The sequence below is a fragment of the Lissotriton helveticus genome, chromosome 8 (genome assembly GCF_964261635.1).
Source record: "Lissotriton helveticus chromosome 8, aLisHel1.1, whole genome shotgun sequence".
Taxonomy (NCBI): domain Eukaryota; kingdom Metazoa; phylum Chordata; class Amphibia; order Caudata; family Salamandridae; genus Lissotriton; species Lissotriton helveticus.
Genome location: NC_136069.1, coordinates 344,907,051 through 344,924,602, shown reverse-complemented (window position 1 = coordinate 344,924,602; position 17,552 = coordinate 344,907,051). Strand labels below are relative to the sequence as shown.

The window sequence follows — 17,552 nt, the reverse complement described above, 5'->3', positions numbered from 1 at the left end:
TTCAGAAAAAGAGGAAAAAAAATAGAAATAAGGGTGTGTAGCTCCAACCTCAAAGAAATCACAACTGCAGCACCATTCTTAGTTAGAAGGACTTTTCTTTCAAGCAGTTTTGACAAAGTGACATCATGAATAAGAGAGGCTGCAAGGAAATCTGTGCTTTCTATCTGTATTAGTCTTAACACAGCCAAAATTAGCGTAAGCATATTTTATTAATATTCCTATAAAAGGGCATAAAAGAAGAAATAAATAATGATCTATTTTTGGCAGTTCCTGTGTTTGTATGTGCAAGCAAGTCAGTCATGCACGTCATAGCAGTGGGTGCAAATGTGCCCTGTGAGTTAAGAGTCTGCTGATGTCTGCAGGCCTCCCTCCACCCTATTTCTCCTGCATTATACCTAATTGAAAGTGCCTCTTAAAATTAAAGTGTTCTAATGAATGTTTTCCAATGCTATTCTATTCCTATCTCAGTTCTGTCTGTAAATTGGGCACATGTATCTTATAATATTTGATCTGTTTTCTTCAGAGTGTGTTGAAGAGTGATAGCAATGTGATATGCATATTTTAACTCAGTTTATCATTTAGCATGCTTCTCCTAGGATTACATTTGTATGTCTTTCCTTATATGATTAAATGAAAAAGGCACTTTAAATGAAATGAATTGTCCCAAGTAAGTGGAATCTAGCCAAACTCTGCGACATTTGTAAGGTCTTCTCTTGAGCAGAAAAGCCATTTCTGACTGTGAAGTTCCCTTTCCGTGTGGATCTTAGACATTAGAGTTGGGTGCATTTTCCCCCAGAATTAATTTTTAGCAATTTCGTTGGTCTTGGTTTCATTGAGTACTCAGATTGGTGCAACATAGAAAGCTTCCCAAGCAACATTTAGTTTCAATAACTTAATCATTGTTTCTGAAATGTGCCTCATTCCCATAGCAAACAGGTAGACGTAGTAAAACCTAGACCTAAACTTGCCTTTACCCGTTTGTGTTAATTCTTCACCTGTTCTACCTACTCCAATATCTTTGCTATTGTTGATAAGAGTGGTGCATATTTGCTGGGATGCACAGTATTGGTATTTTAGTTGTAGTCATTGCATGAGGGTTGCTTTGTAGGTTTCATACTGAAATGACTCTTGCCTACCACCTTGAGGTTCAGATATTTTATCTGGTTTACATTCCCTTAGTCTTTACTCTACATATGGAAATGAAAGGTGAGAAATGTAATTTAAAACCGAGGAGTGGTGATGTGAGTAGCAAAGAGTGTTGTGAGCTATTTAGAAAGGAAGATGAAAGATTTCAACTATTGGACTATGTTACTTTCACCATCAGCACATGCGGCAAAGTTTGAGCAAAAACCTCTTACAGCAAATTTTTCACATTTGGTATCTGCTCTTATGAGGGGTTATCATTTGTGTGCCTTTTCAATTCTGGAATAGGAGGCAGACGGGTTGGAGACAAAGAAGTCTAAGTTGGAGAACTGGTGAGAGGTTTGCATACTTGAGTCAAAGTCTCTTAAACTTTCGAAGGATTTATTTGGGACCCATGTCATTTGTGATCTGATCCCAGAAGCTTCCACTGTATGTTCTGTCATCCTTGGTCACCTTGACTGTTAGACTTGATTGGTTTGGCTCTTCTAATATCAGCCCCTTTTTAATCTAGGTAATTCCAAAGCTCGATGATAAGAAATTTGCCTTTATTATGCGTCACAATGTGTTCTAAATTGCAAAAGAAACTGTGATGTTTCAGAGGACACGGATGTCTCCACTCAAGGCAAACTTCCTATCACCCCTTTCAAAGCACAGGCATTGCGTTCAAGATGGCGTGCCTCCCTTTCCCGCTCTTCCCCCTGTGATTGGCTGTGCATCAGCAAGTGGTGACACATTGTCTGCAGACTCAAATCTTTATGGCTGCTCTTCCTCACTCTTCCTCCTTATTGTGGGTTTCAGGAAATGACACCAGCACACTCTGCTTTTGGAATTCATGTTTCTTTTAAATTTGCGACAAGAAGGAACGAGCCTCTTGAGAATAGTAAGTCATTTTCTTGCTGATTGATGTGGAAAAGATCTTTGACCTTTTCCTGATTTTCCGGATTTGTGCAACAAGATGTGCTTTTTGTAATCATGCCACTCTGCTGTTGCTCTGTTTTTTCAAGTGATCAGGCCACTTTTTATGATGACTGGGTTAGAGAAAAAATAATCAGGGACAAGAGAGGAGAGCCAAAGAAAAGGAAACAAAATGAGATATTTACTAGAATAACAGAACCAAAAAATGAAAGCCAATGAGCACCGAGCTCATCCAGTGTGCTTGGTTTACTACAAGGGGCTCAGTGATGCACCCACTTGCCCACATGAGAAACTGTGCACATCTCACGTGTGTCCGTTAATTATGGATATTGTTTCTGCCCCTACTGTCTCTGCAGAAGGCTTTTTCATTTCTCCAATGCCCCTTTTGTTCTTTTAATTCTCCACGCCCTCCTTAGTTCAAGGAATAGCACATACAGACCTCTTCAACGCAGAAATACGCCTAGCTCATATGCATTGTATACATGGCTGAGGGAACACTTTGTGGCTAAGAAGGCAGGTCCTAAGGTAGGGAAAAATTGGGTATTTCAATATATATGCTTACTAGTAGCTTCATTTCTGTTGGCAATTACCACACTTTGGGTTCCTTTCCCATGACAGAGACTGCCTGCCTTATTCATAGATCCATGCCTGTCAAGCAGGAATCTATGTTATGAAATTGTATCTGCTGGTTCAGCATTTGAATTTCCCACCCCAAACCTGCTCCTGCTGCTATGATCGCAAATATACTCTTTCTAGATCCTTCCCTCTTCTATCCGTTACCTTAGTCTTTTCAATCCAACTAATAGACTCACATGTCCACCCTTCAAATTAATTTAATATTTCCCTATACTAATTCCCCACTAATCATATTTGGGTTCAGTAGTAGCGTGCTACTCCTCGAAAAGCGCCTTGATGTCTCATCAGGGGTGCCAAGCTTTATATAAATGCAAACCCCTCCCTCTTCTATCCCTCCACTATCCTTTTCAACCCAAGTAACAGACTCACATGTCCACCGCTCAAATTAATTTCATATGTCCCTATACTAATTTACCATTAATCCTTTTTGGGTTCCAAAGTAGCATGCTACTCGCCGAATAGCACTTTGACGCCTTGTCAGGGGTCTTAAGAGCTATATAAATGCAATTACAATTACTTATCAATGGGTTGCACCCACTGTGCACTCATTTCTCCTTTCCAGTATTAAACACCTAAGGTGGCTGTGTGTTGCTGGAAATCAAAATAAATGCCCCTTATGATAGTGGGTATTCTCTGTGCACATCAGAAATATTTTAACATTTTCCTCCACGGACCTCTTGGCTTTGCAGGGAAGGAAAAAACTGTGATGCTCGCCCCCCCTAGGTAGAGTGGTGTGTGCACCACTGTTATTTCTGGGGAATGAGCTGCCAGGTCAAAGCTTTCCACAAGCAGGACTGGCTGAAGCAGTTCCCCCATCTCTAAACGGGGCTGAGAGTCTGAGAGTTCTGCAGTTCTCCTGGTCTGCAAACTCTTAATGACATGACACACTTTGTTGACAAAATAAGTATGTGACTGTCGTTAATGGTAGAATACTTGTTTCTTACTGGGAAGAAATATACCGTGCTGGTGAGAAATGATGGTGAGTGATTAGAATTGACATATACAGCCATGTTTAATATAGGTTGGGATACAGAGGGCAGGGTTGGAGGGGAGAATGACCATTAAGAGTGAGGGAAGGCAAGGGTTGGTACCAGACTGGTTATTGGTTGACGAACTGAAAATAGAATAAAGAATGGATATTAATAACAGACCCAAATGCAATTGAACTGTCTATGGTGCTTGCTGTGATGGTTACGGGTATGATAAAGGAGAGATGCCGAGGGTCTTCCCCGTGAACTAGATCTCCAGTCTGTTTACTTCTGTCTAAAGCAAAATCTTTTTGAAGAATATTCTCCACATTGACAAAGACTCAACAAAAACAAATGGCGGCCTCATGAATGTATGCCGGCAGTAGCCATGGAGCTTATAGCATGGAAAGTTCCCTCTGTCTGTGTTTGTGAGTGATAGACAGAGCTCTTCCTCACTGTAACTGCCTGTTTCCTACTCCGATCTTTCAGGTAGGAGCGGCACAATCCTTTCTTAGTTATGATTGCAGCTCATCCTCATGAAGAGAATCCACCATTGATATTCAGATGTAACATAAAATTTGGTGATTTCCAGGTCCCACTTGGTCCTTTGAATCTGCTTCAGTCTGCCTCTCTTTTTCGCTGTAAAGATTATTGGTGTCCATAACTTTTTCTTTACGGTAAGTAAGAGCATTCTAGAGATCTAAGCTCCAGGACTTTGATATGCTCAGCCATTTAAAATGGTTGGAGGGGGTTTGACATAGAACTTAGTAACTATGCATCTGAAAGCGTTGAAGTCTAGCATCAGCAAGGGTGTAAAATTGTGCATAGTTGCGTAAAATCTACACGTATCTCCACCAGCCCTCTGACTGCATACTTTGTTGCTGGTGTGTATACCAACTGTGACCCCTTACTAGGGGTTGCACCAGCTTGTTGCATTACAATTGACAGCTCATCTGAGACCTCAAGAGTGGCAAAACAACTTGTTACTAAGACTAATTCTTACCAAGGCTTGAAGAGGTAGGACAAACTGAGGGAGAGAGAGAGAGAGAGTGAGTGAGTGAGTGAACTGTGTACACCAACATTTTACAAAGTTTTGTAGTCTTTTTTTGTCCTGAGTATTGAACTGTCTTTAACCAAGTTTTGTTTTGACAATGAACCTCGAGCACATTGAATAGGTGAAAATGATGGTATTCTTTAATTAAAGAGTTTGCAGTAGTGACGTGCAAACTGTCACATATCTTTAATTAGTGTCTTAATAATGCCTTTGCTAATAGACATATGCGTCAATCCAGTGGTTCTTGTTTGACCTTTGTGATGGATCAAGCTGAGGCAAAGTTAAGAAAGAAACACCAGTGATAAGGTACTACTAAAAGTTAGTTATCCTACGCTTCACGTAAACGGTGGAAAGAAAGCACATCTAGTGTGGCACTACTCCAAATCAGTTAAAGTAAGTGGTAATGAATCTACATATTTTAGACAGTTTCTTTTCCCAGCATGACCAGATTAACATCAGTGTTGTAGCAAAAAAAGCAGAAACCTGTGTAAGTGCATTGTGAATACACTAACTGAATAGATAAGCTATCTAGCTCTGCAGTTAAAGAAACCACAATTTCAGTTCACCAGTGTTTTGGAGACTAGTTATCACAATCAAACTTGATGAAGGGGCCTTTCAACCTGAGAACAGAAACAAAGCTACAAAATTCAGGTTTGGTGCACATAGCTCTTCTAGATTAATGTTCAAATTAAAAGCACCAGGTAGGAAGGCCACACTCGGTGGAACACACCAGGTAGCATATCACAGTCAAGTGTTAGAAATATTGACACATGAAGATTCAGTTGGCCAACAAACTAAAATAACTGCACTTGTGCGCGAATTAACTGGCGGTTCGATTTTACTCATTGGAAATGGTGTTGGTGTACACATTGGACTTTCTGGTCTGCATCAGGGCTTGGATCATCTCGTAAAAAACAAAGCTGATTGCTGGCTTTGCCGCATCTCAAAGCTTCTCTAGTCTGCTCTCTTTCTGTTTGCAAACATGGTGTGAGCATATGTGGTATTCTAACCCAACCCGCCTTCTTTCATTCTTTCACAGATACTGCTCGGCCATTCGTAGAAACCCACAATGACATACCGAACGTTGTGTACATCTCAGAAGGAAACCCACTGGTAATCCCTTGCCGAGTCACAGCACCAAACATCACTGTCACTTTAAAAAAGGTACATGGATCCCCAATATACATTTCTGAGTTCTTCCATGCTGGTGGTAGTAATCTAATGTCGATGCTAGTTATTTTTTAACAATGAGTGGTAATATATTAATTCTGTAAAATTGCTTTCATTTATACACCACAAATATTTGAATGATATTTTTGTGTGCTATATAAAAACGTATTCTTCTTTCCATTATATAAGTGATTTTACAATTAGATCCTTAAAGTTTTTGACACCATGCTTGCTTCACTTTCAGATTCCCAAGACCATCAAAATAAAAAATAAAAAATTTCAGTATAACCTTTCTAATTGATTTGTTTAAATACTCTTGTTTTTTTAAATGTTGAAAAATACATTAAAACAGTGCAACATTTACATACGTTGAGACACAGTTAAACACGACACAGTGCAATTTCGTTGACTTGCTAGACAACGGTGTTCAGGTTTTTTCATTCCACTATCAAAGGCGATGTGCTGCACGATCAGTTCAGTTCAGTTCACTCGTTCACTATATGTATCTGTTAATTGTTCACCGTTTGCACATTATTGATGGCGGATCACCAGAGCTTCTTTTTGTCAATTGCCTCTAATGGTATCAGGATGTGCCTCAGTCCTGGATAAAAAGGAAGGAAACTGTGATTATCAAAGGGTAGATGTAGGAGGCTGGCCTAGGATGGGGGCAGTAGAGGAAGGCTGAATGGCTCTCAGTCTGTGGTGCAGCCTTTTAAAGGCAACAGTGGGAAAGTGCTAAGAAATGTCCTCACTGTCATCAAAGGCAAACAACAAAGAAACTCAAAAAAATGAAAAATAATAAAATTACCTCTTCCCCCATCACTGCCTTCTCGAATCTGGGCAGATGTTCGCCTCAATACAATAAACATATATGGTTAAATTGCTAATCTGTGTCCCAACAATAGTTCATGCTCCTTTCCTGAAACAAGACTCGCTCTCGGGACCTGAAAATCTCCTGGTGGTGCAGGAGAGAGGGTGTAGTGTAGCTCCTATTTTCCCAATAGGCTCTGCGCATTGGAATAGTACCTACAGCAGTAAAGGCCTAGGCCAGACGTTAACTAGGTCTACTACTGTCGATACTAGACTTAATTTTTGGGTTTGCCAGCTAAGCTCAGAGTTCGCTAGAAACTTTCTCGAATGTTCAAGGAAGGATTAACTTCCCTGATTAGACAAGAAGGGATTTAGTTTCTGACAACCATAGAACATGACAACTTTGCTCTCCCCTAATCAAGAGTCAATCTCGAGAGTCGTGTGAGCACAAGGCAATTATTTTACTCAGTCAGTACGTGCATTCTTAGTCTCATCAGAATGTAGAGAAAAGGAAGAGACGGGCGTGTTCAATAAAAAGGTGTTATTTATTGATCAGTCTCTTTTCTCGTACAAGAGAAATGGATCGATATTATTGCACTACTTATAGTTAAGTAAAGTGCATACATTAAAAGCAATAGTATAAAATAATACTGTAAAAACATTGATATGGTTTCTGAGCCATATGATGTTTGAAATGATTAAAATATATTTACATACACATATACATTTGACTAAACGTACTCAACTGGTGTTTCTAAATACGCCTACCCCGTGTACCTGACCTAAGTCTAATGCGTGGGCGGGAATAGAAAGTTACAGTTTAAGTTAAGTTTGTTTTTGCCAAGTGAATAACTAAAGAATTCTCTGTGAGGGGTTATTCAGTTCTGTACCTGGAAGTTAGGATGAATGAGGAATGGTATCTCTTTCTCTGCTCTCGATATTCCAGGCTGCCTGCGAGGGCTGCCCAGAAGCGCCGGTGCTGGGTCTCTCGGCTTGAGATAGCAGCGCGTCTCTCAGCGCGTCAGGAAGGCGGGGCTGCTGCCAGCGGGGTCTGCTTCTGCTCTCGGCTTCGGCAAGTATGGCTGCTCCGTCTTGTCACCACGCGTGTGTTTGCATAGGGCAAGGTCGGCAATATTTATACCTTAAAGGTGCCGAGATTGACGTAAGGATGGACATAGATACGTCAATAAAGATGTCATACGACTTGCTCATTAGCACATTCTTTACTAAAGTTCTCTGTGAAATCAAAACAATGGCCGCACGGATTTTCCAGGTTGTCATAGGTTTGATTTGTTATGAGAACGTCGTATGCCTTATCAGGGGCTGGAGGAATGTCGCTTGTCTAATTAGATCTCAAGCGTTATGACCTAATCAGATAACACGTTCCTGTGCCGGAGTGTGACTGCGTCAGATAACGGTATCTGCATCATGGGGGTTTTCTTGCCTCATGGGCTGACTGTTAGTTAACTTGATAGTTAGTTTAACCAGAATAGGGTCAGGAATAGGGGGACTGATTCAGAACCTATAGAAATACACGACACCCACTCCAGGCTAACTATGGTCATATCTACTAATCTATGCATAGTATAACATAGTACAACATACTATAGAGTATAGTGTATACCTTACCACCCCAAAATACATAAATGCATTTCGAAATTTTCAAATATACTGAAAAATTGCAGTCATATATATTGCATGCACTTAAGCTATGAATCAAATGCAAAAGTAAACACGCATTTTTATGCATTATTGCTTATCGGTATATGAGAAATACACATGAAATGGCTCTTAATATGGCTATACAGAAAGGAAGTCCGAGACCATTTCATCACATAATAAAATATCTGTGAACCTACCAGCGGGCAGCTAAAGTCTATAAAGTATCTAAAAATAGAAATTTTAGTTCTCTAGGAATAGTTTCTTACTTTAAGCAGAAGATCAGTGTCCCGGGAAAAAATATGTAGAAAAATATTTTAAGGGGCATGCTGAAAAAATTGCTGTCCGTGAACTGGAGTGAAATTGTTCATGTGACTTTATTTTTAAAGTTGAAGGCCGAATTCAGGGAACGCCGTGTGCGAGTTTACTCAAAAGTCTCTATTTCTGTTCTGGAGAGAACATCATATCATTCAGGCTTTCGAAAAAACTGTCAACAGCTTCATGGGAAAGTTCCACTAAGTCGGAAATAGGTGTAACCATGCATTCGTGCGCATGATTGTCTCCATTGACATTCTGATTCGCATTGCTGACAGAAGGTCGTACCTGTTCGATGCTGCTTTCATCTTGAACTTCACTACTCTTCAATCGCAGTGGTGAAGATTCCAGGAATGCCGTCATCAGGATTGGCAGCCTTTGAGGGCAGCACAAAGCGTGAACCTTGGTAGGAACCAACAGTGTATCTGCATCCACCGGCGCATCCGATTGTAGCGTCAGACAGGTGTCTAACACGCATTCTTCTCCGCATAGCAGACACCTTAGTACAGGTAAAACACACCTTTGCCACATTGGTCGAAATGATAGAAACCAAGTCATGTTCAGGTCTCTAAGCCGGGAGAGTCCCAGGATTTTTGATATCCGGTCCCGGTATCCAATGGCTAGGATCGTATCTTCCATTGTCGCGAGAGTTTGATCTGTGACATGGGTTGCCATAACGAAAAATAAGGACTAGGAATAGGATTCCTGCAATTAGTCCCAGGATCAGGGGAAGTCCGCCAAAAATCGAATGGACGAAATCTGGAAAAATACCCAGTATGGCTTTGAATGGTGTTAATGCCATCGAAAATACTGTCTTAAATACCTTTGAGACCCCAGTGGTATCAGAAATATTTAAGATTTCGCTTAGGATTTCCGCGAAATGTACGGGGGAATTAGTTGATAATAATGTATGTATCTCTGCAGTCGTCCTTGCGACTTGTAGATCATACGTTTCTTTTGATGACGTGAGCCTTGTAGGCGTCTGAAGAAGCACTGTTTTCATTCTGCTTAAAGTGTCTATTCGAATAGAAGTAATTTTCAAACTGGGCCATGCCCTTGCCTCCCTGTCTGGAAAGGAGCTGGGGAATAAAGAGCGTCCACAGCACTTGACCTTCGCCGTTGTAGTTACTAGATAAGGAGTCCCGGGCATAAGACTGCAGCATCTGCGGTCTACAATAAGAATGTAACTCCCATTATAGAGTCTTTGAAAGAATGGTTCTATTTCAGTTGCAGGTGCGCCTTGCTGGTGACATGAAAGGTTGTATGAATTCCCTTCACAGGCTCCATGCAAACTAATTCCGTTACACAGAAGCGTGCCGCTTAGTGACATAGCACAATTGTTGCCACTAAGAAACACTTTCTGTCCTTTATTACTGACACATGTATGTGAATAGGGCAGGTTCCAAGTTGTTTTAAGGTACCCCTTTCCCAATTTCTCGTACATGCCAGCCTGTATATATTTTTGGCAGTATTGAAACCTGAAGGTTGAGATTGGAATATTTATGATTCCGTGTATTATCCATTCACTGACAGGTCGTTTTGACATTGTCATTGGTAATCTTTCTAGTTTTTCAATGCTCAAGATTGTATAATCAGCACCCTTTTGCGCCATACCGATTTGTCTATCAGTAAGGTTAAAGATTTGGAATAGTGACGTTGTGTTGATTAAACGCCAAGGCACATAGCCTGAACGCAGATTTTGTAACGTCCAGCCAAGCTGTACAATGGAACGCAATTGTGACTGACCATGTTGTAATAACAGTAAGTCTTGCGATAATATATCGATTGCTGAAGACACAATGCTGTCCAATGAAAAAATTCTGGAGGACAGAGTCATTAACCCATTGTCCACTACAGAAAGTGATTTTTCCAAATTAATACGGTCAATTTCCCGTATTCTTTCTGCTGTCTCAATTTGAGTAACCTTCCAGGCCTCATTGTATGCTGCATATACAGAGGCTGCTATGAAACGCTTTTGACGCTGTTTGCGTGGTCCCATTATGAAATCACGCAAGTCAGCACCATCAGTAAGTAAAGTTAGGTGTTGCTTAATTTCAGGCAGTGTGGAAGTCTGTAGCCATTGAAGGCATAATTTGCCCACACTGTAGGTTGTTATTATCCCTGGGTGATGTCTTTGGGGATATCTAGGGTCTGGCCTGGTCATTTTAAAACCCTGTGTTTTATTCAGGAATCTATCTTGACAGTTATTTGTATCTGTGGGCCAGATCAACCATTGTTTCCAATCAGGATGTGTTCTGTTTTTGTTTAATATATGGTTTACGTCTATCTCTTCATCTGTATCAGAGTTATTGCTAAACATTGTTGGCTTTGGAATAGACGGATTATTTAAATCTTTGATTTTGGCTAAGCCAAGACAGGTGGTTTGTTGAACAGTGTCATTTAAAAATATCATTTGTTCTGGGATCATGCAGGCTCTAAACAAAGCTTCTAAACCCTGTACTTGCCATTCTTTTGTACCCCGAACAATTTTCAAATCAACATTTTTGTCCCAATAATCAAATCCAAATGTATTCATTTTTTCAAAGAATGAATCTGAATATATCAATTTTGTGTTGGTTATCATGGTTTTCATCCCTGTCTTGTTTGACAATTTAAAATAAAATGTTTCAGCATTACTTATGTTAAAACCTGAAAAATATGAATATTTGTCATACACCGTTCTAGAGCTCCCTTTTGGAGGTGTAGCGCAATGTTCCCATTGATTATAATTTAAAACATTTCTAGGTTGTGCAGATTTATGCAAAAAATGGTTACCATAATGGTTATAGCAATACATACTATCATAATTTGTAGAACCTTGCAAATAATCATGTTTTGTAAATTTAGCAGACATTACTAAGTCAGACATCATGTTGTTAATACTCTCGAAGTCCCAATCATCAGCAAATGAGTTTGGTTTTGCAAAGTCACTCAAAGAGATCTTGATTTGGTGTGGATATTTCAGGATCTCGACCGGACCATAAATTTCATAGTCAGTGTTGTCCCAGGCTACCCCACCAGGTATAGGATTGGCTGTGAAGTTGGCTGAAGAAAGTTCTGAAGAAAGTTCTCTTTTCTCGACGTGTGAAGATGTGTGTGGTTTGAGGACCAAGTTGATGTTCTGACTTGCTGTGTCCATTTTCGCATATTTTCCCTCAATGAAGCGTCCCAAAGTAAATACCATGATGAGCCAAAGTATGAGGATAAATGCACCAAAACCCACCCAAAATTCAATCCATGGAGAAACCAGATATGTTTCTTTCAGATGTTTCAAAAGTTCCTTAGCTTTGTCTTTAAAGGATTTTGATGATGGCTGTGTCTTTGATTCACTGAAGCCGTCAGAGGAATCATCGAAGTTGATGAAGTACCCGGATGCAGTTCTGTCAATTGTTCCAATTGCTTCAGGATTTTTGTTTCTTGCATTTTCACTTGGTACTTCAGTATAGATTGGTGTGTCTCTGCTAAATGTCTTTATTTGGGGTTTCAGAGGTCTTAGTTCTATTGCATTGTTGCATAGTCCTTCTTGTTCTTCTGCAGGCGTTTCGAATGTGATGAGCCTTTTTGATAGGACCTCTGTGCTGGTAGCAAACCTTGGTGTTCTGCTACTTATTGGGAGTCCACTTGGCCTACTGTTTGTTATCGGCCACATGTTGTGGTTTTACCAGGTCGATGGATACAACTCGGTTCTCCTTTTTTCCAGCAAGTGGCGGTAGTACAACTGATCTTGTCCCGTTGACAGACAAGACAGGAACTGCTTTTCTGTAAGAAGGCCCAAATTCCTTCTTTACCGCGATCTTCTCCCTGACTAGATCCCCGACTTTTGGAATCCAGACAGGTCTTACTGGGACAGGTGGTGATTCTTCAGTGGTTGTTGGCTGTTGTTTCAACTGTATGTTGCTCAGGTCTTTTCTTGTTTTGTTTAAGTCCTGCAAAATAGCCAAACGGTCTTTGACATCAAAGCTTTTTTCTATTACCACTCAAGTCTGACTATCAAGGTCAGAGATCAACATCCTAGTTCCGAATAATAATTCGTACGGACTGAATCCCTTCAGAGAATTTCTTGGCAAGTTATTTAGACTACGTTGGACACTTATTAGATGTTTGACCCCCCCAGCTCCTGAACCTAATATCCTTTCCATTATAGATTGCTTTCTGCCTTGGTTTTTTCTTTACACCATCCCGTACCCTCAGGAAGGAAGTGAGAAGATTCCCGCTGGGCTGTGCTCATTTGGCCATGTTTCCCCCCCAGGCTGGATTGCCTGAGTGAAAACAATGGTCGAACGTAGCATGCTCTTAGCGTATATGCCATTTAGACTCGCAAATCTTGTATAATAGTCCGGACGTCAGCCGAGTGCTGGTGATCTACATTATAAGTGGAAACTAGCCTGTATATGTTAATCGCAAGCCATTCTTTTTGCTGGTAATATTATCTGCCTTGATACGACGAGGTATTAAACTGCTTCTCTCCCCACTGCGATCTCTGTTGCAGTTTGGGCAGTTTTTTACAAACATGGTGTAGTGCAGGCTCATGCCTGGCCACCAGTACCGTGATTGTAATTCTTCCAGAGAATCTTTTAATTTAAGGTGTCTGTGACCCTCGCCCATGTGTGCGTCTGCGATTAACAAGTTTCTCCTGTCCATGTTTGGAATCACTCTATCCCCCACTCCAGGGATTCGAGCAAAAGGGACGGAGTTTGCATCGATTATGTATGTATAATTGAGTGGATAGTTGATCGGTAACGCTGAGCAGTCGCCTTTTGATGACGTTTTCACCGCCAGCACTGTTTCACCGTCAATGTATTTTAATGTACGCTTTTTTCGATCTACGGGAGCCGATTTAGTGGCTGCCGCTGCGGCTGTTTCAGCCAATGAATTCCCTACAACGTGAACGCCATCACGTTGATGACTCAGTGAGTGAGTCACGTGAGTCTTTGGTAGTTCTTTTTTCAAAAGAGCTACTTGTTCCCAGAGCAGTCTCTGCTTTATTGGTGCATCTGTGTCATCTTTGTAACCGTTCTGAATCCATGTCTGCAAATCCTTGTTATATGCTTTGACGCAGTAATATGAATCTGACACTATAAGCGTCGGGAATTCGCGATCCGCATTAGCTAGCGCCATTTTCAAAGCTATTATTTCAGTTTGTAGTTCTGAATTAGTTTCTACTGAGTGTGATTTTGTTAATAGAGGTCTTAGTTTACCTCCGCGCCACACTTCTTTTGTAATCTCACATGTGGGGTTGTATGCATGTTCTCCCCAAACGGAGGGTTGAGCATGTCCGTCTGTATAGATTACACAGGCGTAATGTCGTAGAGGAAGAATGTCGATTGGCAGAGGATACGTCTTTTCATATTTTAGATTTTTTAATTCTTCTAGTTCTGGATCAAAGTAGTAGTATACTTTGTCCGTTGTGATTGAATTCACCCATTGTATCCATTCCGGATTCAATGTTGTTGTTGGTAAATTACACGGTGCTGTTAGTGCCTCAAAGGCTGATTCTGCTGTTCTGACTGTGATATGTCTACCGTCAGCTATGTCTTTTTCTCTAGCTATTGCGGTTTGAACTGCACGAATGATTTTTTCTGTATTACTGAATTTCTGTTCAGCTTCTGTGTACAAGTGTGATTTGAATGCAATTGGTACCTTTTCTCCTTCATTAGAAGTCAGGTATGTGAATCCGCATCTCCCTGGGATGACTCGGATCACAAGGTTGCGTGTGTTATCACGTGTTTCTAATTTTGTTTTAATTAGCATGTCTGTTTGTAAGGATCTCAAAATTTCTGTGTGTGTTTGAGTCCAACTGGATCTTTTAAAGTCTGGTTTAATTAGATCATAAAGGGGTTTGACCCTTTCTGCGTAATTTGCAATGTATGTTCTTCCGAAATTTAGGAAGCCTAGAATTGACTGTAGGTTTTTTAGTGTTTTAGGAGCTTGGATTACGGCACATTTCTCTAGGAAATTGTCTGCCAGGCTTTTACCTTCACTTGATAACTCATATCCTAAGAATAGGACCGTCAGATGGGCAATTCTGGATTTTTTGAAGTTGAATTTGTAACCCTCTGCAGCGAACCCAAGTATTATGGTGTTCACTCTTTTCAAGTGAGTCTCCAAGTCATCATCTGTTAGGTAAATGTCATCAACATAAGATAATGCTTCATCATCATATAGTTGTAGTAATTCTGTTACTCTCGCTGAGAATACCCCCGGGCTGTTCTTGTACCCCTGGGCTAACCGACAGAATTGTTTTTGAGTGCCATTTACTGAGAATGCAGTTAAATATCTGCTCTCCGGTGCTATGTTTTGACAAAAGAATCCATTGGAAATGTCCAAGGTAGTTTTGTATTTTTTGCGCACTATGTTATTCATTAGTGCAGCACTGTGTGAGTTTTGCACTGCAAAGGTTTTGCAACATGTGTTAAGGTGTCGGTAATCCAAAACTAGACGATATGAATTGTCTGGTTTGGAGACCGGAAACAAAGGATTTTTCATTTGTGAGGTGCAAGTTTCAATCACCCCCTGGTATTCTAGCTGATCTAGTATTTCATTTACTTGTTTTTTAGCTTCTTGCTTAATTGGGTACTGCCTTTGTGCAGTTGGTTGTGATTTTAACTGGATTTTGTGAGGAGGAGAATCCTCATCCCATCCTACATGATTTTTATATAAAGCAGGTGCTAAGGCCACTGCCCACTTTCTAGCAAGTGTGTATTTTTTATGAATCGGTATTTGATTCGAGAAGGCAGGCATAATTACTTCTTCGCCATGAGGGCACTCCCTGACACACTCTGGTGGCCAGTCTTTTTCAGCTAGAAGGATGTCATAGCCTTTGGAGAGGTTATCCCAAAATAGTCCCCTTATTTTCCTAGTCTTATCTCCCTCTATACGTAATGTTATCTCGTATATCTTGTGGGGCTTGCTAACTCTGGTGTCTGCAGTTTCCACTTGAAGGTATTCATTCGTGTCCACTGTCTCCGGATGATTCATAAGGACTTTGCGAGCTATGCTCACCTCTGCTGCGCTGTCTAGCATTGTCTGAGCCCACTCTCCGTTTTTCAGTTGTGTCCTCAGTATTCTCGGCATTGTTAACTACCTTGATACTGGCTACCTTCTTTTTTGGAAATTGTAATTTCTTTTTTAGCTGAGCAGGTTCCTTGTCTTTGGACTTGGCGTGCTCTTCTGATCGTCCTCTTCTTTCCGATTTCTGCGAGGAATTCTGAAAAGATTGAGAGGGACGTGTATCAATGTCTTGATATCTATCAGGTTTTTTAATATTATCCCTATTTCTAAGGTTATATCTATTCCCAGAGGGGTCACTCTGTGGTGACCTCTGTCTTTTGTTTGGAGATTTCTCTCTTCGCCTCGGAGACCTTCCTCTGGACTGGAATTTCTTTTCTTTAGGATTGGATTGTTTATTTCCATCCCAGTTCTTTTTTGGTGAATTATTATTATTAAAAAAATATATTTTTTCTGGACTTGTAGTCAGTTGCGGTTTTACTGGTATTCCACCTAGACTATCTCTGCCTAGTTCTTCATAGGATTTTTCTATGATTCTGGCAATTTCAGCTGGTTGGTCTGCTATATCTGTCTCTTTTAACCTCTGGCGGATCGCCACGTTTGCTGCTTCACCTTTTATGTTGGCTAATAATATAGCCGAGACCTGCTTGAAGTCTTTTAGTAATTTCATACCAAGAGTTAAAGCAGGTTCTGGACCGTATTCATCTTGAATTTGTTTTAGCACATCTGGTATTACCGAAATGGATGGAACACCGTGCGTTTTTGTGTAGATGGAAGCAAAGACTGTACCCCAAGTGTCACAGTCCTCAATGTGTGGTGCGATTCCCATTGGGAGACATATAGTCAGAATCCTGTGTTTTTCCAGCGGGGTGGTGTCAGGAAACACCGCCTCTATTTGGGTGATTTTCTGTGCCAACCAGAATGGTATTTGTTCCCGTTTAGCTGGAACTTTACCTAGGCAGGATTGGATGTTCTGTGGTGTAATTTTATTTGTGTTCCCCTGGTGAGGGGTCAGCTGTGGAAGTTTAATCGCTGGCTGAATTGTTGAAGTCCGCATTACATACTGAACTAATTGTCTATGAATTTTTAGTAGTTGTTTTAGCTGTATTAACAGCTCTGCTGCAGGCATTCTTTCGATGTCTGGATGTGGTGTGTATCCGGCTAAGACCGGCCACGTTGCTCCTGGTCTTCCTAAAGGACCGAGCCTTGTAATGTGATTGTTATGTTTTAGGGCGCCATCAAATAAGAGCAAATGCTCTTGGAATTTGAGTGGTACTTCCACCTCCTCGAAAGGAGTGTACGTTTCAGGAGGTTCCTCTACTTTGTAATAGTGGAAGTACTTTGTTACAGCATTTGCTGCCGGAAAATGTATCCATGAATAGTATACCTCTGTCTGCCGATATTCGTGTGCCTCAATTACGAATATGACTGTGCCACCTCTAGGTGTCAGTCCATTTTCTATAAGTTTTAAGGTTATAGATCTCCTTTTGATGACCGGAATGAGTATTATATCCGCGTCTGCTGCTTGCATGGTAGCATCAGCATCTGCGAGTTCAGTTGCTAATCTAACTGCCTCTCTTTCATCATCACTCTCTGCCATTTTACCGACAGGAAGCTTATGTCTTTTGTTTGCAGATCAGGTTTCTTATGGAACAAAGATTAGATGCACAATATTTTGGAACTGTTTATCCTTCAACGTTGACTATACCAAGAACATTACATAGGAGTCCCCTCCTGCGAGGTTTTGGAGGATATTACCTTTCACCCACTCCAGACGTCTTTGGAGTATTTGGGAAAAGGGGTCTGAGTGAGAAAGCACAACTGAGTTACTCTAAATGTCTTACGTTAGTTTTATCGCCCTTTCCAAACACGTT

General features: G+C 40.7%; 1 protein-coding gene across 2 annotated transcripts in view; it reads left to right on the top strand.

The window, feature by feature from the left end:
• The window catches only part of FLT1 (fms related receptor tyrosine kinase 1), a 370,086-nt gene that overhangs the window by 70,710 nt on the left and 281,824 nt on the right, over positions 1-17,552 (top strand). For both annotated transcript variants that reach the window (XM_078657127.1, XM_078657126.1), the window contains exon 4: positions 5,756-5,880. In XM_078657127.1, coding sequence (XP_078513253.1) covers positions 5,756-5,880 — 125 coding nt within the window. The remainder of the gene's footprint in view (positions 1-5,755; positions 5,881-17,552) is intronic.